The 21,685-nt window shown below is 45.1% G+C and overlaps 1 protein-coding gene across 4 annotated transcripts in view; it reads left to right on the plus strand.

The window, feature by feature from the left end:
• The window catches only part of ANXA6 (annexin A6), a 62,390-nt gene that overhangs the window by 18,847 nt on the left and 21,858 nt on the right, over positions 1-21,685 (plus strand). For all 4 annotated transcript variants that reach the window (XM_069102577.1, XM_069102574.1, XM_069102576.1 and 1 more), the window contains 12 exons: positions 8,161-8,251; positions 8,741-8,835; positions 9,002-9,115; positions 10,488-10,578; positions 12,904-12,983; positions 14,746-14,802; positions 16,144-16,237; positions 16,584-16,679; positions 17,896-17,954; positions 18,246-18,368; positions 19,302-19,360; positions 21,243-21,321. In XM_069102577.1, the coding sequence (XP_068958678.1) occupies positions 8,239-8,251; positions 8,741-8,835; positions 9,002-9,115; positions 10,488-10,578; positions 12,904-12,983; positions 14,746-14,802; positions 16,144-16,237; positions 16,584-16,679; positions 17,896-17,954; positions 18,246-18,368; positions 19,302-19,360; positions 21,243-21,321 (960 nt within the window). In that variant the 5' untranslated portion in view covers positions 8,161-8,238. The remainder of the gene's footprint in view (positions 1-8,160; positions 8,252-8,740; positions 8,836-9,001; positions 9,116-10,487; positions 10,579-12,903; positions 12,984-14,745; positions 14,803-16,143; positions 16,238-16,583; positions 16,680-17,895; positions 17,955-18,245; positions 18,369-19,301; positions 19,361-21,242; positions 21,322-21,685) is intronic.

Here is a 21,685-nt window from a genome sequence, read left to right on the forward strand (position 1 = left end):
CTGAGCACAGATGGATGAGAAAGCTACTTTTCAAGGTGCTCAGAAGGCATCTTTTCTCTTGGCACTGTCCTGCCAACAACTGCGCACTTCCCCCTGCTCATTCTGCTCTGCCTTGCACTGTGTTAGACGTGGAAGCTTCTTACTGACCATGCCACCAATAGAATTTTACTGCCTAGAACCTTCTGCTTAGAGCAGGGGTGGAGAACCTGTAGCCTTGAGGCCACATGTGGTCTTCTAGGTCCTTGGGTGCAGCCTTTTGACTCAGTCTAGGTTTTACAGAACAAATCCTTTTACTAAAGGGATTTGTTCTGTGAAGTTTGGATTCAATCAAAGGGCCATACTTGAGGACCTAGAGGGCCACAGGTTCCCCACCCCTGGCTTAGAGATTCCTTATAGGGTTATTAGGGCTCATAGTCCCACTAAGCTAGGAAGGAAGGAAAAGAATTAAGTGCCAGGCACTTTGCTAAACACCTTACAAATGCTATAACACTAAATTGTAAATTCCTTGAGGGCAGGGACTGTCTTTTGCCTCTTTTTGTATCTCTAGTGCTTAGCGCAGTGCCTGACACATAGTTGGCACTTGATAAATGTTTATAGAGAACTTCTTACTACAATCTTGGGAGGTAAGTGCTATCATTATCCCCGTTTTACAGTTAAGGCAACTAAGACAGACAGGAGGTTAAGTGGTTTGCCCAGGATTGCACAGCTAGTAAGTGTGTGAGGCCAAATTTTTATTTAGATCTTCCTGATTCAAGGCTCTGAGCTTTATTCACTGTATACCACCTGCCTCTAAGAGACAGATGTTAAGGAGGAAGAGATGGGGGATGGAGTGTCATGTGTGAGGCATAGCAGGAAGGCTGTTTTGGCTGGACCTTAGGATGTGTGAAGGAGGGGAGTGTATAATGAGGCTGGAAAAGATTGGATCCAGGGTTTGAAGGGCTTTAAAAGGCCAGAGTTTGTATTTGACCCTAGAGATAATACGGAGTTGGTGTGAAGAAAAAAGCCCTTTAAAAATGTTTTATAAATATGAATTTATCATTACAATAATAATACGAATAGTATCTGGCATTTCTGTAACACTTTACAAATGTTACCCCATTTGATCCTTACTACAACCCTGGAAGGTAGATACTCTTACTATTCCCATTTTATAGTTGAGGCAATTGAGGCATATCAAAGTTAAGGGAATTGCCCAGAGTCATACAACTGGTGTCTGAGGCAGGATTTGAACTTTGGTGTTCCTAAATACAGACCTAAAACTTTCTCCGTTGTGCCACCTATTATTTTTTTCTTTTTCTTTTCCTTTTGGAGGGGGGAGGGCAGGGCAATTGGGGTTAAGTGATTTGCCCAAGGTCACATGGCTAGTTTTGTGTTAAGTGTCTGAGGCTGGATTTGAACTCAGGTTCTCCTGACTCCAGGGCCAGTGCTCTATTCATTGCACCACCTACCCACCCCTGTGCCACCTATTATTTATCATCATCATCATCATCATTTTCTCTGAAACATTTCTTCTCCAAACATGCTGGCTGTGAATTGGCTTTCACAGGACACTGTATCAGAGAAGCGGCCAGATTATAGAGACCGGGGTTGGATAAGGAACTGGCAATTACTGTGCTCAAGTTTTCGGTATGACTGTGGAATTAGGGTCATACATACAAAATAGATTTTTAAATGTACCAGCCTTCAACCACAGCTTCCACCAGCAGTGATGGGGGCGGGGGAGGGGAGAATCCTCATCACAAATGGTTGAACAAGTTATGGTATATGAATGTCATGGTATAAAATTATATTGTAAGAATATATGGTATATAACAGGCAGAGCCAGTATGGCAGAGTAGAGGCAAAAGTTCACCTCGACAATCCTAATTTGTCCTCCAAACAACTTTAACATGATAACTCAAATCAATTTCTGGAACCAACAGAAGGTCAGAGTGAAACAATTTCCTAGCCCAAGACAACATAGGAGGTCAGTAAGAAAACTCTGTCACACTGGGGTGATCAACCCTGAAGTGCAGTGCAGGACGTGACCCAGCATTGCTAGCTGCAGGCCTTGGAGGTGAAAATAGCAGGAGTAGCAATTGTGATCTCAGATAAGGCAAAAGCACAATTAGACTGAATTAAAAGAGATAAGCAAGGAAACTATCCTTTGATCCAACAATGCCAGTACTAGGTCTGTATCTCAGAGATCAAGGGGAAAGGAAAAGGACATATATGTACAAAAATATTTATAGCAGCTCTTTTTTGGTAGCAAAGAATTAGAAATTGAGGGGATGCCCATCAATTGAGGAGTGACTGAACACCTTGTGGTATATGATTGTAATTGGATACTATTGTGCTCTAAGAAATTATGAGCAGGATGCTTTCAGTAAGACATGTGAACTGATCCAAAGTGAAGTGAGCAGAACCAGGTGATCATTGTAAACAGTAACAGCAATATTGTAATGAGTACCAGCTGTGACTTAGCTATTCTCAACAATACACACGTGCAAGACAGTTGCAAAGGACTTAATGATGAAAAATTCTGTCCACCTCCAGAGAAATGAATGCAGATTGAAGCAAACTTTTTTTTAACTTTCTTTATTTTTCTTACTTTTGGTCTGTGTTTTCTTTTGTAACATGGTTAATATGGGAATATGTTTTGCATGACTGTACATGTATAATCTATATCAAATTACTTGCTTTCTCAAGGATGGAGGAGGGGAGGGAGGGAGAGAATTATTGAACTCATTTTTAAAAACATTAAAATTTTATGTGTGATTGAGAAAAAATGTATGATATATTATTGTCTTTTTTTTTTTTGGAAGGGGGAAGGCAGGGCAGTTGGGGTTAAGTGACTTGCCCAAGGTAACACAGCTAGTAACGGTTAAGTGTCAGAAGGCAGATTTGAACTCAGGTCCTCCTGACTCCAGGACCAGTGCTCTATTCACTGTGCCACCTAGCTGCCCCCTATGTTATACTATTGTGCTGAAACCATATATGATGGTTTCAGAAAATCATAGGGAGACTTCTGTGAACTAATGAAGTGTGAAACAAGCGAAACCAGGAAAATATTTTATACAATAAGAACAGTATCTGAAAGACTAGAGAACTCTGATCAGCACAATGACCAGCCACAACTTCAGAGGATTTATTGTGAAGCATGCTACCTGCCTTCAGATAGAGGTGATAGATTTAGAGTACAGACTGAGGGGTGTGTGTGGGGGGGGGGAGTGTGGTGTGTGTGTGTGTTTATGGGGAGAAGTGGGAACAAGAGAATGGGGATCTTAGTGAAAATAAAATTGAATTTAAATTTTTTTAAAAGAACATTGCATACCACCATATTAAGGATAGCATCACTAAAGGTAGTAGAACACTGATGAATTATAATGAATAATCTCAGTTCTAGAAGACCAAGAAGGAAATACTTTCCTCTCCATAAAGAGGTGGGAGCTCTATGTATATGTAGAGTGCTGCATAAACTGTCAGCTAGTGCTTGTGTGCATTGACTTTGAGTGCTACTGGGATGGAGCCAGTAGGAAAATGGATTAAAGGGAAATCACCGTGTTATATATACAAAAGGTAGTAATAAAACTTAAAAAAAAAAGCCAACAAGAAAGAAAAACCTCACCCCTGGTATTTGCTTCTTGTGAAAATGCTGATATCAAATGGGAAAGAGTAGGAGGAGAAAGCTTGTAAGGCTTCTGCACCCTATGCAGAAACCGTCCTGGTAATTTTCTTTCAGCATGCAGTTGGTCTCCTGACCTCTCACAACTGAAAGGATTTCTTTGTCCATTGAGGCCTGAACAGAGAGAAGTGAGCTTCTTTCAGCAGGACACCTTATGGGCTAGGAATCAGTCAGGGGAAGGTCTTCCTGGAGGAGGTACCCTTAAAGGATGAAATGGACTTTGACTAGGGAAAGAAACATGGAGAGTGAGTGTTTTGAGGAGGAGGATAATGAGAAAGGACGGTATGAGGCACTCTTAGGAAATTGTGGAAAATGTGTTCAAACTCTTCTTCAGACTTTAATTGTGTAACCCTGGATAAGTCACTTAACCTTTCTTGGCCTTAGTTTCTTCCTCTGTAAATTGGGGATAATAATAGAACTCAGGCTTGTTGTGAGGGTCAAATGAAATCAATTATAAAATTTGAAAGTGCTATATAAATGTCATAGTACTAATTTTCTCCTCTTCCCCCTTTCCCCATTGCTGCCCCTGTACAACCTTCCTGTGGCATGGACTCTGAGCTCTACTACATCAAGGAGTTTTTTCCCTACCTTCTTCAACCCTTTCTTTCTCGATTTGTTTTTCCCTCCCTTACCTCACAACCACTCACCCATCCAATTTCCTTCCTTGCCCTCTTTGTCACTCAAGGGGCCATGCAGAGAGAGGAAAAGAGACCCTGCTCTCGGGACTCTGTTGGGATCAGTCCAGGATGGCCCAGGTTAGCTTTCTCCATTCCCTAGAGGCCCCTGAAGATCCTCTGCTTCAAGCTAAGATGTGGTACCTTTGGCCTTCCTTGCCCCACTCCCAGACTCCTATTTGTTCCCTTGGCGTCTCCTGCTGCCCGTTACCCTCCTAGGCTGTGATCCTTATCAGGGGTGTCAAGCTGGTCCACATCCAATCCTTACTGAACCAGACCCATTGTGCTTTCAGACCTGGCCCATCTCAGAGTAGCTAGGTTTCTTTGCCTTCCCTCCCCCTGTGGAACTAGCCAACTTGTCCTCAAATGTCCTAAAGTGGGCAGCACACCTTTGCTAGGCAGTCAGACTGAGACAGTTACCAGTCATTCTTTGTGCTTCCTCAGGCCATTCTGTGGGCGTAGAGAATGTGAGCTGCAAGGGTTCCAAGTGACAACCTAACACCAGTGACCCAGAGGGTCACAGACTGTTAGAGCAAGAAGAGGCCTTGCAGGATATCTCGTTCAACCAGTACTCGAATAGGAGTCTCTTGTAAACATTCCAAACGATCGGTTATCCAGTCTCTGGAAACCTCTAGTGAGTGGAGATTTGCTTCCCAGCAAGGCAGCTTATCTTACTTTTAGACGGCTTTACTTAGTAGGAAGTTTTTCTTTCTGTTGTGCCAAAATCTGCCTTTCTGCACTATCTACCCACTGCTCCTTGTTCTGTCCTCTAGGCGTATACAGAATAAGTCTACTTCCTCTTCCATGTGAGGCCCCTTCAAATGCTAGAAGACAGCAATCATGACTCCCCCAAGCCTGACCTTCTCTAGACTAAACATCCCTCGTTCCTGCAGCTGACACTCATACCATGGCAGTTCTCAGATTAGAAAACTCCCTCCACCAATACAAGGTAGCACCTTCTAACTTACATTCTTAGAAAATCGACTAAAGCACCAGGTTAAATAACTTGCCTAGGGTGATGCACCTGGTATGTGTCAGAGGCAGAATTTGAACCCAGATCTTCCTGGCTCTGAGGCCTGCCCTTTATCATGCTAGTCAGTGCCCTTTCTAATATGGGGACAGGAATGAAACACTGGCTTCCATGTAGGCATGACCAGGACTGTGAGTTCCCTCATTCTGGACTTAGGCCTCTTAAAGCTCCCTATCACATCCTGAATCACACAAAATCCTCCATTTGGATAGAATTCAAAACCCTTTGTACCTTCTTCCCCTCCCCCCCACGCTTATCCAGTCCTTTTACACCTTCTAACATCTACCTCAATCCCCCCACATACTCTTCAAGGCCAGTGATGCTGGCCTCTGTACTGTTCCTTGAACAAAACACTCCCAGCTCCCAGCTCCAGGTATTTTCTCGGGTTGTCCCCCATGCCTGGAATGCTCTACCCCCTCATCTCCCCTTCCGGCCTTCCCTGGCTTCCTTTCAGTCCCAGCTAAAATCCTGCCTCCCACAAGTAGCCTGTCTCAATCAGCCTTAGTTATGGCACCTTCCCTTGTTGATGACTTCCTATTCATCCTGCATTTATATTGTCAGTGCATAGTTGTTTGCATGTTGTCTCCCGCATTAGACTGTGAGCTCCTTGGGATCAGCCCCTAAGGTGTCCTGTTGAATGAAACTCACTTCTCTCTGTTCAGGCCTCAGCTGTGAGAGAAAACCAGGAAGCCAGCTGCACGCTCTTTGCCTGTCTTTGTATCCCAGCACTTAGCACAGTGCCTTGCATGTAGTAGGTGCTTAATAAATGTTTACTGACTGACCTTAAGCAGCATAAGGTGGTTGCTTAATATTTTGAATTAAACAGCACCTGCCAGGTAGGTAAGGCAATTCCTATTCCTTTTCCATAGATGAGGAATCAAAGGTGAGTAGTATCCGAAACCTACAAGAGTTAGCCCTTAGCTCAGGCTGAGACTCTACAGCAGGAGTTCTTAACCTTTGTGTGGGTGTATAAATTGGACCCCTCTGGTAGTCTGGTGAAATCAATGGACTCTTTCTCAGAATCATGTTTTTCAATTCATAAAATACATCCAATTGCAAAGGAAACAAATTATTATGAAGTACAGTTGATACAATATCTTTTTTTTTTTTTTTTTGCTTTTTGGAGGGCAGTTGGGGTTAAGTGACTTGCCCAAGGTCACACGGCTAGTTTTTGTGTTAAGTGTCTGAGGCTGGATTTGGCCTCAGGTCCTGCTGACTTCAGGGCCCATGTGCTCTGTTCACTGCGCCACCTAGCCACCCTATACAGTATCTTTTAAAGAAGTTCATTAACCCCAGGTTAAGATTCCCTGCTATGGGAAACATCTGGACCTTAGTTTCCTTCTCTGTAAAATGGGGAGAGGAGGCTAGGTGATAATTCATATTACCATGTTTTCTTTACAGCAGATCCATGAGGTTTCATGGCCTAGAGTGGAGTCTGAGCAATGTTCTCCCTCTGAAATGGGGAGGGGGAACCTAGCATCCTTGCCTGTCGTCCTCTGGAAGGGTAGAGGTTGCTCTTCCTGAGTCCAGGCTATGAGACATCTTCTCAAAAATTTAATTAAAAATTTAATTTTTTCCCCAATTACATGTAAGAACAATTTTTGACATTTTGACTTTAAAATTTTGAATTCCAAATTCTAACCCTCCCTTCTTCCCCTGCCTCCTTGAGAAGCAAGCAATTTGATGTAGATTATATGTGTGCAGTCATATAAAACATTTGTTTGTCATGTTGTGAAAGACAGCAAACAAAAAAGCGAGAAAAATTGTTTAAAAAAAGTATGCTTTGATTTGTATTCAAACTCCAACAGTTATTTCTCTGGAAATGGATAGCATTCTTTATCTTTTGGAATTGTCTTGGATCATTGTGTTGCTGAGAATAGCTAAGTCTATCATAGTTGATCATTACACATTGTTGCTATTACCGTGTACAATATTCTCCTGGCTCTGCTCATTTCACTTTGTATCAGTTCATGTAAGTTTGTCCAGGTTTTTCTGAGGGCATCCTGCTCATCATTTCTTATAGCACAGGAGTGTTCCATCATAATCATATGCCACAACTTGTTCAGCCATTCATTCCCCAATTGATAGGCTCCCCAATGAAGAGATTTAGGGGACAGAATCACATGGCCACAGATCCCATACAGGCCATGGTGAGACCTTGGCTTCAGCATCCATGGGGTCATTCTTTGGGCAGATAATAAAAGGCACCTCCATCCTTTCTCAGCACTCTTCTCCTTACCCTTTCCTTGGTTCATGTGTACCCTGCTTGAAGGACATAAACCTCTGCGGGGATAGCATTTCTGATTTGTCCCAGGCATCACTCATCTGCTCTTGAAGTTGGGTCATTAGCAGGGGAAATGGATGTGCCCCAAGTCATCCATGTGCTCTGGCTTAGTCCACTGTGTAAACAACTTCACTTGTTTTCCAGAGAAGTTGGAGGGGGTGGGTGTGGCCACAGTTGACTAGTGGAGTGGTCAGCATGTGGCAGTGTAATTGTGTGAATTCTGACTTAGGCTTCATTAACACTGAGGTAAATTACCTGAGCTAATCATCAGCTGATGTCTGGTTGTGTTCAGACACTCCCTTTCTCTTCTGTGAGGTTACAACAGCTGATGGTTAAGGCCCTCACAGCCAGGATGCCCACCTCCTCACTGTGCAGTGACAGGAGGATCTCCTCCTGGGATGCCCTTGGTTTGCTGTGACTGGGGAGAGTTTGCTGGATCTTAGAGGCACAGAAGCCCCTACGAAGTTCTTTCCTTTTTAATTGACCCTCTTTGTTCTTCTCTCAACAGGGCAATAGATACCGAGGCTCCATCACAGACTATGCTGACTTTGATTCCAACCGGGATGCGGAGGCCCTGTACACAGCCATGAAGGGCTTCGGTCGGTGTTGGGCCAAAGGGAGGGGAAGTTGTTAAGTGGCAAAGAGAATTGAAGGGGAAACCTCAGACCTGGGTTTAGGCCAAAGTGTTCTTGGGGTGTGAAAAGAGGTTTCCATTTGATGTAGTAAAAGTAGACCCAGGATTCTGGGTACTTGGGTTCCCATCTTGTTTCTGCCACTGATTTGCTATGTGACTGTGGACAAGTCACATCTCTTTGGGCTTTACTCTATCCTGTAAATAAGAAAAGATTAAACCAGAGGCTCTCCAAGCTTTTATCTAGTTCTGTTGTTCTATGATATGATGATCTATGTCTGTCTGTGTATCTTTCTGTGGCAGACTGCATATCTGTTTAGTCTGCCTTCTCCACTTTTAAGGTTTGGGATCTTGAAGGGAAGTGGGGGGAGTAGCTGAGGTGTGATCTTCAGCAGATATTTGGAGGAAGGAATATGTGTAGGGTCAGGGCCAAAATGACAGGCGATCACCCCTGCAGGCAGTGACAAAGAAGCCATATTGGAGTTGATCACCTCTCGGAGCAACAAGCAGAGACAAGAGATCTGTCAGAGCTACAAATCCCTCTATGGCAAGGTACCCCACCCCACCAGGGCTCTAGGGGTGGGGGTGAGGGGCCTGGGAGATCCTCTGCTGCCTCTGTCCCCAAACACCTCCCCCCAGGGAACCTGTCCTTCCCTCCCCAGCCCCACCCTCACCCCCACACCTGGCCTGTGTCTTTGTCTCCCTGCTCTGCTCACAGGACCTCATTGGTGACCTGAAGTATGAGCTGACAGGAAAGTTTGAGCGGCTGATTGTGGGCCTGATGAGGCCTCTCGCCTACTTTGATGCCAAGGAAATTAAAGATGCCATTTCGGTAAGAGGTTGTGGTTGGGGGGATAGGGTGACTATGCAATTAGTGAATGGACATTTGCCAAGCATTCTGCACAGGGCACTGAAACCTGGTCCTTGAGGACTCACAGGATAGCTTGAGAAAATAAGATGTTGAAATCTAGAGAAAAAAAGGTATTTGAGGCAGGATATGCAAAGTAGCAAGGGAATGGTATAGACTTCAGGAAAGAGAAATCACCAAATAAGGAGATTGTAAAAGAATGGTATATGAAGGGAGGAAGTAAAAGTTGACAGAGGCCTTTGGCGGGGAAAGGTGAGAAAGCTAATGTGCATTCTAGGCAGAGGAAGCAGGAGAAGAAAAGGTCCAGAGGCAAGAATGCCTGAGTGTCTCCGAGCCTCAGTTTTCTCATCTGTCAGATGGGAAGCAGTGTAGAAAAGTAGATAGAATTTTGGAGTTAGGAGACCTGTATTCTACTGTCTTCTTTCTACTATTTAGTTGTCTGCGCTTGAACAATTTACATCTCTTCTCTGGACCTAAGTTTCCCCACTTATAAGTTAAAGGACTTGTATTAGCCAATTTCTGAAGTCCTTTCTCCATTCTTCATTACATGATGGTGAGGAGACCAATCTGGTGGAGCAGAATAGTGGAAGATACTGTTATCAAATTCTACTAAAAAAAAAAGTCAACAAGCATTTATTAAGTACCAACTATATGCCTTTAGCACAGGCATTGTGCTAAACTCTAAGGATACAAAAAAAGGCAAAGACAGAGCCAGCCTTTAAGGAACTCATAATCTAATGGGGGAGATAACATGTAAACAACTTTATGTAAACAAGATATAAAGAATGATTTGGCAACCTCAGAGGGGGCCTGGGAGAGGCTTCCTGTAGAAGGTAGCATTTTAGTAGGGGTTTGAAAGAAGCCAGGGAGACTAGGAGATGAGGAGAAAGAGAATTCCAGCCATGGGGGGCAACCTATGGAGTTGGAAGACTCATGGAGTTAGAAGATGGAGTGTTTTGTGAGAGAATCATGCAGGAGGCCAGCATCACCAGATTGGAGAATAATGTGAGGGGAGATGAAAGAAGACTGGAGATGCCAGAAGGACCAGGTTATGAAGGACTTTAAAAGCCAGAGGATTCTGCACTTGATCCCAAAAGTAATAGGGAACCACTGGAATTTGTTGAATGGAAAGAGGGGTTGAAGTGGCATGGGATCCCTAAGTCTGGAGGTAGGGAGAGCCAGGGAAGTCTGTGGCCAGTGTGTGGCCCTTTCCCACCACTGAACTGGGACCGGCTCTGGCTAGTTGCTAAGGTTCCCTTCAGTTGGAAGATGGCATACCCTGGTGACAGTCCCCTCCCCAACCTCTGCCTCTCACTGGGTCTGTCCTTTCATCTAGGGCGTTGGGACAGATGAGAAGTGCCTGATTGAGATCCTGGCCTCCCGAACCAACCAGCAGATCCACCAGCTAGCTGAAGCCTACAAGGATGGTAAGAAGGGCTGTTGGGATTCAGCAAGACCTTTTAGAGGACCTACTCTAGGGGGCATTGACCACGAGTCCATGCACCCATAGTGCAAGTTCACCTATGCATGTAGATGTTCCATGTATTTCCCTCCCTTCCCACTCTTCAGGGGTCCCTCATCTCCCTCCCCTTTCTGCCTGTCTCTCTCACTTCCTGTAACAACCAATTGAAGCGCATTTATTATGGAGGAGACAGGGTTTGGACCTGTGATTTCACTGATTTAGGGAACCTCTGGAAAATCCCTCTTCTGGTACAGGTCAGCACTTTTCCTTCCTTATAAGAGTTTCCCAGAGCCCTGAAAGGCTTAGGGACCTGTCCAGGTCACACAGCTCGCATGACTTTAACTCATTAGGCAACACTATCACTTATATTTATTGTCTGTTGTATTAAATATTCTCTGAAAAAAAATTCCTTTTTTGATGCATCAAGGGGTACCACACAGGACGACCTTTAGCTCCTAAAGCCTATGGCAGCAGAGGTCAAATACTAACAGGTCAGATCTAGCTGTAAAGGCTTAGAATCTGGTGACCAACCGTGTGTTTGAAGACCTTACTCCTGTGGCTACCACCCTGGTTCAGGCCCTCATCACCTCTTTTCTGGACTGTTGCTATAGCCTCTTACTTGATCCCCTAGCCTCTAGTTCCTCCCTTCTCCAATCCGTCATTCACACAGCTGCCAAAATGATTTTCCTAAAGTACAGGTCTGACACTGTCACTTTCCCCAGCCCATAAACTCCACTGGTTCTGTATTGTTAGGATCAAGTATAAACTCCTCTTTAGCCTTTAAAGCCCCTTTATTACTTGGCCCCAACTGGCCTTTCTAGCCTTCACTTACTCTGTGGTCCAGTCAAACTAGCCTTCTTGCAGTCACGTGATACTGCATCCCTTGTCTCCATGCTTTTGTACTGACTGCCCCCACCCCTACCTGGAATGCTCTCTCTCCTCCCCACTTTTTGAATCCCTTCCTTCCTTCCAGACTTACCTAGAATGCCACCTTCTGTGACCTCCCCACAAATTACCGTCATATATATATATGTATGTATATGTATGTGTGTGTCTATTTGTATATATTTGTCTACATGTGAGTTGTATCCCTAAGAGAATATAAACCCCAGAAATGCAAGATTGCTTCACTTTTATCGTCATATTCCTGGTGACTAGCACTGTTCTGCACCTCATAGACTGATTGGTCTGTTGATCTAGCTAAATGGGAAGAAGGGGAGGAGAGGTAGGTGTCTATGTGTGTATGTGTGGGTGACTTTTTTTTTATATGGCACTGAAAGGAAGCATGGCAATGAGACCATCAACTAAGGTATAGTTAGATCTGCTAGTACATTGGAGGGTGAATGAGATTTAAGTAATCAAAAGAAATTACATATTTTCAAAGTGTTAAAATAGGAATATTAGAACTTAATAGTATCTCTTTTTATTTTAAAAGATAATTAATATTTCCTACTCTGAAAAAAATTTGTCATATTAAGGTATTTTATGTATTACACATACACACATACATACATACATATACACACACACACACATATGTCTATATATGGTTTAATTGCCCTGTGGGATAAATTGATTTATTGGTCCTCAATAGAAAATATAATGATAAACAAATGATGTCTTCTCTCAGATCTTACAGTTAGTAAGACACATGCCTATTAAATGGTAGATGATTGAGCCTAACAATGGTAATATAGTATAGTGAAAGGATTGGGAGTCCAAAGACATGGGTTCAGTCTTGGCCCTCCTATTGACTATCCAGTGATCTTGGGCAGATTTTCTGATCTCAGATGCCTGCTCTGTAAAAATAGGCATAGTGTTACTCTTACTCACACTGCTCCCTCAAAGGTCTTTTGTGAAGGCAGTTATTTTCCTACATAAATATGAGCTGTTACTATGACCACAGAGAGTAAGAGCCATAGCGGTTCATTCAGAAGGGGGAGAACAGTGTGGACTTCATGTGGAGTGGGGGGAGGGAGAATGGGGGCCTTGAGTTTGGTTTTGATGCAGTATGGGTGGGGTTGAGTTGGACTCCAGAAAGGGACAGGTAGAGGAATAATGTGAGTGAAGGGCCAGAGGTTGGAATGAGCTAAATCCATTCTGGGGGACACTAAGAAGACCAGTCCAGGTGGGGTAGAGGGTGTACCTTGAGGAAGGGGTGGATAAGAAGGACAAGAACAAAGTATACTCAGAGGCGCCTGCTTGCTGGTGGGGAGAAGTGAGTCCCATGTGGGCTTTCTTAGGGGAATTTCATAGAGGCTGGAGAAACTCAAGCTTTTGCTCCTTCCAGCATATGAACGAAATCTGGAGGAAGATATCATTGCTGACACCTCTGGCCACTTCAAGAAGATGCTTGTGGTCTTGCTGCAGGTAATGGCAGGCTGGTGATGGGTGTTCATCCTTGCCTTAATTCCCTGTCTCCAGCTTGGGGAGACACCAGTTCCTTGGGTTGGGGCTTTCTTCTTTTTCCTGTGTCATCCCTCACAGTGCAGTGGGCCTAGAATTAGGAAGACCTGAGTTCAAATGCTGTCTTAGACATTCATGGCAAGGCATTTTACCTCTGTTTGACCCACGTTCCTTCATCTGTAAAATGGGGATAATAATGGCACCCACCTGTCAGGGCTGTGAGGCTTGGGATGAAGTAGCACGTATAAAATGCTTTGCAAACTTTGAAGCACTCTGTGAATGGTGACGCCATTGCCGATGTCACACTCCATTTCTCTGCTCTGCTCTGCAGGGAGAGTCGTTCACTCTGGTTTATTGAGAAGCAAAATCTTTTTTTGTTCTTTCTCAACTTTCCCTCTTCCTTCCTGTTCTTTGCAGATGTGAACACATGCATTTTGTTACACACCCATGTCCTGGTGCATGTTCTCTGGCACAGTGCCAGCAGAGCCTCTCACCGCAGTACATACACACACGTGCACACTCACACATGCTCTCATTCACATACTCACCCACATTAACGTATACACATTCACCAAAACATATGCATTTATACACACTCACAGTTTACTATGAGTACAAGACCTTGCTTGTGCTCTCCTGCCCTCCTGGCTCCTGGAGTGGCCACACCCCTCCTCATCCTCCCCATAGGGAGAAAGCCGTCCAAGCTCAGTTTTCCCCACTTTTCTTCTCATTCATTCATTCCCAGCAGTTCCTGAGGACATCAGGGCTTCAACTAGACAGTTGACTGGTTGGACCTTTCTCTTTGATCCAAGCCCCTAGTGCCCCTGTTCTGACTTGAGCTGCTCCCTGGTGATATGGGAAGATAAGAATTAGGGAGGCTAAGACAGCAAAGCCAGCACTTCCACCTGTGTGTGGTTTTCCCTTGTCCTCATTTTGGGCATTTCTTGATGTGGGGATAGACCTTCCCCATGCCCACTCTAATAAAATTCAATCTAAAACAGACAAAATTGAGGCACTGACCTAATAGAAGAATTATACTGCAAAGAATACTAGTTCTGACATTTATTAGCTCATGTGATGTTGGGCAAATCCCTTGAGTATCAACTTCCTCATCTGGAAGATGGAGACAAAAACCCTACAGACACTTATGAAGAAAAGACTTTGCAAAGAAAGCACAGTAGAATGTGGGCAGAGACTATCACGTGAATCCTTGAGAAAGCACTTAATGCCCTTAGCCACCAGGGAGGCCACGCTGAGATGCCCTACTCAGGAGTTAAGGTCATTGGTAAAATGTAGATCCTCCTCCAAGGGAAAGGTAAGCCCAGTAGCACCCATGGATGTATCTGATGACCATGGGATAGGGAGCACATCTGGAGCCTGGGGTGATGCCTGCAGAAGATCCCCTGGTGACTGCCTACACCCTGAGTGGTATGAGGGCAGTAGCCCACAAGAGAAGACAATGTCTCTCCTTGGTTGCCCTGGTTCCAGGACTGAGGGCTGGAAGTTAGAGAATCGTTTCACTCAGATACTGAACTCCCAGAGTAGGAATAGTAAAGGAAGGTAGCAAGCTAAGTTCAGCCTGGAAAGAGCGTGGTCACTACCCCCAAACCCCTATCCAAGCCACTTTCCCAGCCTCCCTTGTGGTTCATACATGCTGATTCCTTTCTTGGCTCTGGGATGTGAGCAATTCCTGAAGAAAGTATTGTCTCTTGTCTCCCTGACCCAGGGGACCCGAGAGGAAGATGACGTGGTGAGCGAAGACCTGGTCGCACAAGATGTCAAGGTAAAGGAAAGCCTGTGGTAGAGTTGGATCAAAGGCCAGTCCTCCGGCGGCCAGGTAGCACAGCGAATAAGAGCACTGGCTCCAGTGTCAGGATGACCTGGGGATCAAATCTGGGCTCAGACACTTAGCACCCATCCAGAAACACCTGGCCATGTAACCTTGAGCAAGTTACTTAACCCCGATTGCTTAGGGGTGGCCAGGTGGCTCAGCAAGTAAGAGCACTGGCTCCAGTGTTGGGATGACCTGGGATCAAATCTGGGCTCAGATACTTAGCACCACACCCAGAAATAACTGGCCGTGTAACCTTGAGCAAGTTACTTAACCCTGATTGCTTTAAAAAAAAAAAAGGCCAGTCCTCCGCCTATACTGTGAACCATCCTTTTGCAGGGAAAGGAATTGTCCACCATCAGTGAAGTTCTCAGTACCGCCTGTTTGAGTTCTACCCACTCCACTGCTATCTCAGAGACTTTCCTTGCTGGCTGTGTAGGACTTAACTGTTCACTGAAACAGCTAGAGTAGATACAGCAGCAGATGGGGCTCTGGGTCTGGAGTCAGGAAGACCTGAGTTCAAATTTAACCTCAGACACTTATTAGCTGTGTGTCCCTGGGCAAGTCACTTAACCTCTATTTGCCTGTCTTATATATATTTATATCTTATATATACTTATAATAGTACCTGTCCTATAGGGTTGTTGTGAGGAATAGTGAGTAATATTTGTAAAAAGTACTTGGCACATAGGTGCTATATAAATGCTCATTCTCCTTTTTCCTCTTACCTAATGGGGAGAAAGAAAGAAAGTTGTGGTTTCTGAGAATTCCTACCCCCAGAATGTTCTCCAGCTAACCTTCTAACCAGGCTCTTCCCATTGGTCAAGATGAGCTCTGTTCCCCTTTTGTGCTGGAAGGAGGACCCCTAGGCCTAGGAATCTCAGCAGTCAGGAAATCTAGAGTGCAGGGTGGAGCTGGGAGGGGCCCATGAGATACTTCATGTGTCTCAGATACTCTCAAGTAGGAGAGACGCCTCTAGTGTGGTTTAGAGAGGCCACCGCCAACTTTATTTGGAGAATGGTCAGAGCAAAGAATCATGCTTTCACTTTTGAGGATCTTGAAGCCCTTAACTGACCTGTTCATTTGTGGAGGGGTGGAGGGAGGTGAAGGGGAGTGGTTAATATGATTTCCTAATTTGCTGGCCAGGAAACAGCACCAGTGATTTGGCTTGGGACTTCCCCAGTTACACGGTGTCCTTTCCTGGCCTTTCTCTGAGGTTGATAGGCCATATTCCACCCATGAGAATTCAGCAAAGCATTTCCTGGTGTGATGAAGTTTTCCCTGCCCCTACAGGACCTGTATGAAGCTGGGGAACTGAAATGGGGGACTGATGAGGCCCAATTCATCTACATCTTGGGAAACCGAAGTAAACAGCATCTGAGGCTGGGTAAGCCCAGGGTCCCAGGACCCTCTTAGACAGCAGCCCAGAGCAAGCACCAAAGTTGCTCTGAGAAATGCACGTCTTTGTTCTTTTTTCTCTAACTAATCCTTTGATTCAGTCTCTTTTTTGATTACTACTTTGGTTGTTTGGTTTTTTAAAAATTTTTAATAGGTGTGGTATGTGTGTAGACAATTATGTATTCCCCACCAAAATACTAGCTAGCCTCATCTTGTTGAGCAGCAGTATGGCCCTCTCATCCCCTCTCCAGAACACTAGCCCTGAATTTCCTTTCTCTATTGTCTATCAGCATCACCATATGTCCCTGCCTGACAGCCTTGTCTCCTATATTCAGTGTTTGATGAATATTTGAAGACCACAGGGATTCCTATTGAGACCAGCATCCGAGGAGAGCTGTCTGGGGACTTTGAGAAGCTAATGTTGGCTGTCGGTAAGTCCTGACATCCCATCCTTTCCCCTCTTCCCATCGTCTTCCATGGGACTGTTGGAGAGGTGGCACATGATTTTCTCAGCTAGACACACTGGCAAAGGGTGAGAGCTCCTTGAGTTCCTGGGTCAGTGGCTTTCAAAAAATAAGCCTTCTAAAACATAGCTTTTGACCTTGTTCCCATTTCTCCCAATAGCTCCCCTTCCTTCTACCTATCCATACTTTCTCTTCCTAATGTCTGTGAGACTAAGTTCAGAGAATTCTCGTGTCTACAGCCTAGACTTAAGAGAACCCTCCTATCCATGGTTCCATCATGGAACCATTGTCCACAGCCTAGATTCAGAGAATCCTCCTATCCACAGCCTAGATTCAGTACCATAGCCTTAGACTCAGGGAACTCTTGTGTCCACAGCCTAGCTTCAAAGAACCCTCATGTCCACAGCCTTGATTCAGAAAACCCTAGTATCTATAGCAGTCTTCTTCCTGAAAATCCAAAGGGACCAAGGAGGAAGCACCTAGCTCATTACGTTTCTTTTTAGCTTTGCTGTCTGATTTTCATTAGACTTGCCCTTTTACCTTTTTTAGGTTCTATATATGGTTTGGGGGGAGGGAACAGTGCTTGTTTTTGTGGTGGGGAAACGGTTTCCTGAGACAAAGAGGATGTTTGGAATTTGCGTTCCTGGAGTTTGAGGTAGTTAGGTGGGGCAGTGGATAGTGCGCTGGAGTCAGGAAAGTTCATCTTTCTAAGTTCAAATCCAGTGTCTTACTGGACACGTATTAGCTGTGTGACCCTGGACAAGTCACTTAACTCTATTTGTCTCAGTCTTCATCTGTAAAATGAGTTGGAGAAGGAAATGACTCCAGTATCTTTGCCAAGAAAACCCCAAATGGGGTCATGAAGGGTAGGACACAATTGAAAAATGACTTAAAAGCAACCAAATTCTTGAAGGGAGTGACTGAGGGAAAGCTGTGGGTTTTATATGATTAAAAGCTCTAGACTAGGAGTCAGAAGACCTGACAGCCATACTGTTGCTTTACTGAATGACTCTGAGTAAGTCACTTCCCTCCAGCTAGGTCTCTGTCTTCTCTTCTGTAAAATGAAGAGATTAGTTCTGGGTCCCTTCTGATTCCATCATGCTATAATTTCTAAGTTTAGGTCTTATGGGTGGGTTCAGTGGCTCTGTTTCAGCATCACTCAATCCCTTTTCCCTTTTCCTAGTAAAGTGTATCCGGAGTACTGCAGAGTATTTTGCAGAAAGGCTCTTTAAAGCCATGAAGGTGAGTGATGGACCCAGGGGTGGAATTGAAGAGTGGGAGCTGAGGGCAGGATCCCATTGCCTGGACTGGCGGTTTCCAGCCCAGTACTTTGTATATCATAGGCACTCAGAAAAGGTGAATTCGATCAGATCAGGCTGTCACTTGCCTCTGGGACTGAAGGGCTATATAGGGCATCTTCTCTCTGTGGTCACCGAGTCCTGTTTTGACAACCTCCCTCTTCTGTAGGGGTTGCCCCAGAAAGGAGTCATCTTAGTTGTCTTCTTTCCCCATCCCCACCTGTGTCTCTTCTAGGGCCTGGGAACTCGGGACAACACCTTGATCCGCATCATGGTCTCCCGAAGTGAGCTGGATATGCTTGACATTAGAGAGGTGTTCCGGACCAAATATGAGAAGTCCCTTTACAGCATGATTAAGGTGCGCGGAGGCTTGGGATAGAGGGGAGGGAAGGACTGATGGCTTATTCCAAGGCCAAGGAGGCTGAATCGAGGGGTCGTCAAGGGTCCCGGCCACAAGGAGCCCTATGACATTGCATGTGGGATAGACATCTTCAAAGTACCCAGAACCATAAGTCCCTTGGAGGTCTAAGGAGAATCCTGGTCAGGCCAGGGAACTTCAAGACTGGTACAGACATAAAGAAGGTGGCATCTTGGTGACATGAAAGGGTCCTGTTAGGTTGCTCAAAAAGCTCATATCCTTCAGCGAGATCGTCCCACCCTCCACCAGGGATTAGTCGATCACAGACCCTTGGGGTTGGAAGTCAGCCAACAAGAATTTTTTTAAAGCATCTACTATGTGCTGGGCACTGTGCCAAGCACCGAGGATGAAAGAAAGGCAAAAAACAGCCTTTGCCCTCGAGGAACTTGTAGTCTAATGAGGGAGACACATGCAATTATGTACAAACAAGATACATACAAGATAGTCTGGATAGCAGCAACAGAGAAAGGGCAGGAGCATTAAGAACAAGCTTTACAGACTAAGCCCACCCCCCAGAACGGGGAAATGCTTTGTGACTTTGGGCATGTCTAGCATGGACTGCCAAAAAGCACCACGGCTGGGAAGTGGGGGCTCGGAGGGGGTTGGAGGCCAAGATCAGGGTGAAAGCAGGAATATCGGAAATTGATTTATGAAGAGATTGGAGTGACTACTGGTTTGTGTAGTTCCTGTTTCTCCCCTTTTCCACCGTCCGCTGGAAGAGAAGTTCAGTATCCGATGTCTATTCCTATGGTGCTTTAAGGACCTCTCCACACCAGCTGAGAAGGGACCCATGATTGAGCCTAGACACCCATTGCTTGGAAACGTGATGCCAGCTAGGGAAGCTAATTTTCCCTACTCTTTCTCTCTTCCTAGAATGACACATCTGGAGAGTACAAAAAAGCCCTGCTGAAGTTGTGTGGTGGGGATGATGAGTAAGTCAACATCTGCACCCTTCTTCTGGCCCACCCCTTGTCGAAGGATCAGAGTCAGAAGAGGTCACAGCAAATGGTGAAAGTGGGGAGGGAAGAGCCATCTTTGTCCCTCTTTTCTTTTGCCTCACACCCCAAGTGGGGAGAGTGAGTAGTTCATGGGAAGAAGGTTCAAAGTCCAGTGTGACATTGGGGGAGGGGGAGGTAAGGATATTTTAGTGACCTGAGGTGAGTTCTGTCTCTCCATAATGTGTGATTTTTCTGTGTATGTTTGTACACATGTGTACTATTTTCCTAACTGTTCCTGAGGCTAGAATTCTTAACAACTTGGGGTTTTGGACAGGGTTGAGCTGAGCTTTCTTTCCCTTTGGGTCCCCATAAGCCCATATTTTTGAGTGATCTTTGTACCTGGAGCTATTTGGAGAAGGGCCAAGGCTGAGAATCAAATTCTTACCTCTGTGTGGCTGCATGTACAGTTCAATTAAACAAATACCTAAGTACTTACTATGTGTGGAACAGAAAGAGGGAAGGAAGATCTTGTGGTATAGTAAACAGGGCTGGGCTTGGAGTCAGGAAGATCTGAATTCAAATCCTGTCTCTGACACTTGCTAGCCTTGTGACTTTGAACATGTCACTTATTCACCATAGACTTTAGTCAACTTCCTAGAATTTACTTATCTGTGACTATATTGTCCTCTTTTGTGGAGGGAATTCCTACACATAATTCTCAGCTGACTAAATAACAAGTAGTCAAATTATGTGTAAGTCATATGATGGGAAAGAGAGAGAGACACACACAGTAAAGGTGCCAATGTGTGCACTTAGATTTGTGTGACTGTATATATGCATACCATGCTGAGTATGACTGTGGTACCCTCAGCTATGTGTCTGTGGATGTAAGAATGAAAGACTTTGAACCCTCCAGGTCCCTAATACTCAGCCCTGGAGTATGTGCTGGGGTTGATGTCAGCTTAGTTATTAGCAGACCTTCCTTGAGTGAATCTTGTATTCAGGGTCCTGTGGATACTAAGATGAATGAGGTTCCTAACCCTTAGAGCCAAGAAATCATCTGCCAAGCTGGATCTATGTGGGCTTGCTGTGGGCTGAGGAATCAGGCCTTCACCCAGCAAAGCAAGAGGGACTTACCCATGTCCTTAAACAAGGTTCTCTAAACACCCTGGCTAGAGTGGGGAAAAAGCCGCCAGTGGTAGGCTATGGGGGGGGGGGGGGCAGTGCTATGGGGATGGGAGGGCACCTTCCTTCTCTCACAGTGTTGGAAATAGCCAACTGCCTCCTTTCCCAGGGTGAGTAAAGATGAATTCCTTATAGAATGAAATAGTACCCAGGTAGTTGTTAACTGTGTATGTTGACCTCCCTTTATGAAATCATTCAATTCCTAAGCTGATAATTGTGTCCCCCCAGTGAATTCTTTTTTAAAGGACAAACCTGGGGCAGCTAGATGGCACAGTGAATAGAACACTGACCCTGGAGTCAGGAGGACCTGAGTTCAAATGTGGCCTCAGACACGTAACACAACTATCTGTGTGACCTTGGGCAAGTCACTTAACCCCAATTGCCTTGCCTTCCCCCTTCTAAAAAAAAGAAGAAAAAAAGGATAAACCTAAATTTCTGTCAGAGTTTAATCTGAATTTTTCTGTGTTGGGTTTACATAAAATGAGGTTCCTCTAAATCTTTTGGGGGATGAAGTAGGGTATTTCAAGGCTGCTTAAATGACCTGGAGGCTGAAGTTGTTCTCCAAAATGAAATGAAGGCTCAGCATCCTGTGTGCACCTTGGGGGAGGGGGCTGGAGTATTTTTGATTGATGGGTTCTAGCCCTTCCTCACCATACCTGTCCTCTTCCTTCCCCCATCCCCTGCGTTCCAGTGCTGCAGGCCAGTTCTTCCCAGAGGCAGCGAAGGTGGCATATCAGATGTGGGAACTTAGTGCAGTGGCCCGAGTGGAGGTCAGACCCGTGCCCCCACCCTCCCTTTCCTGCTTGCACCCTGGACCACGTGGCTTTTCCTCTCTGACAGCTGGCTCCCACCTTCTCCTTTTCTGGCTCCAGGCTCCCCCTGGTGGCCAATGGGAGGTGCTGGGACAAACACTAAGGCTTCCTTTTCTTCCAAGTGATGGCGGCGCTGAACTTCCTGCATCAATCCCTTAACCGAATGGGCTGGAAGGCTTTGGGGAGACTATTAACCACTAACAGAGATTGCCGAAACAAGATGGACTAATTCTTCTTAGCCCACTGCTAATGTCTTGGGCTTTGATGCATGAGAGCAGAGATCAAACTGGCTTAGGCACACTCTGCTATGGGTCTGAGAATC

Source organism: Petaurus breviceps, unplaced genomic scaffold (genome assembly GCF_028583685.1).
Source record: "Petaurus breviceps papuanus isolate PSGF00001 unplaced genomic scaffold, PetGlider_PUasm1.0 551, whole genome shotgun sequence".
NCBI classification, from domain to species: Eukaryota; Metazoa; Chordata; class Mammalia; order Diprotodontia; family Petauridae; genus Petaurus; species Petaurus breviceps.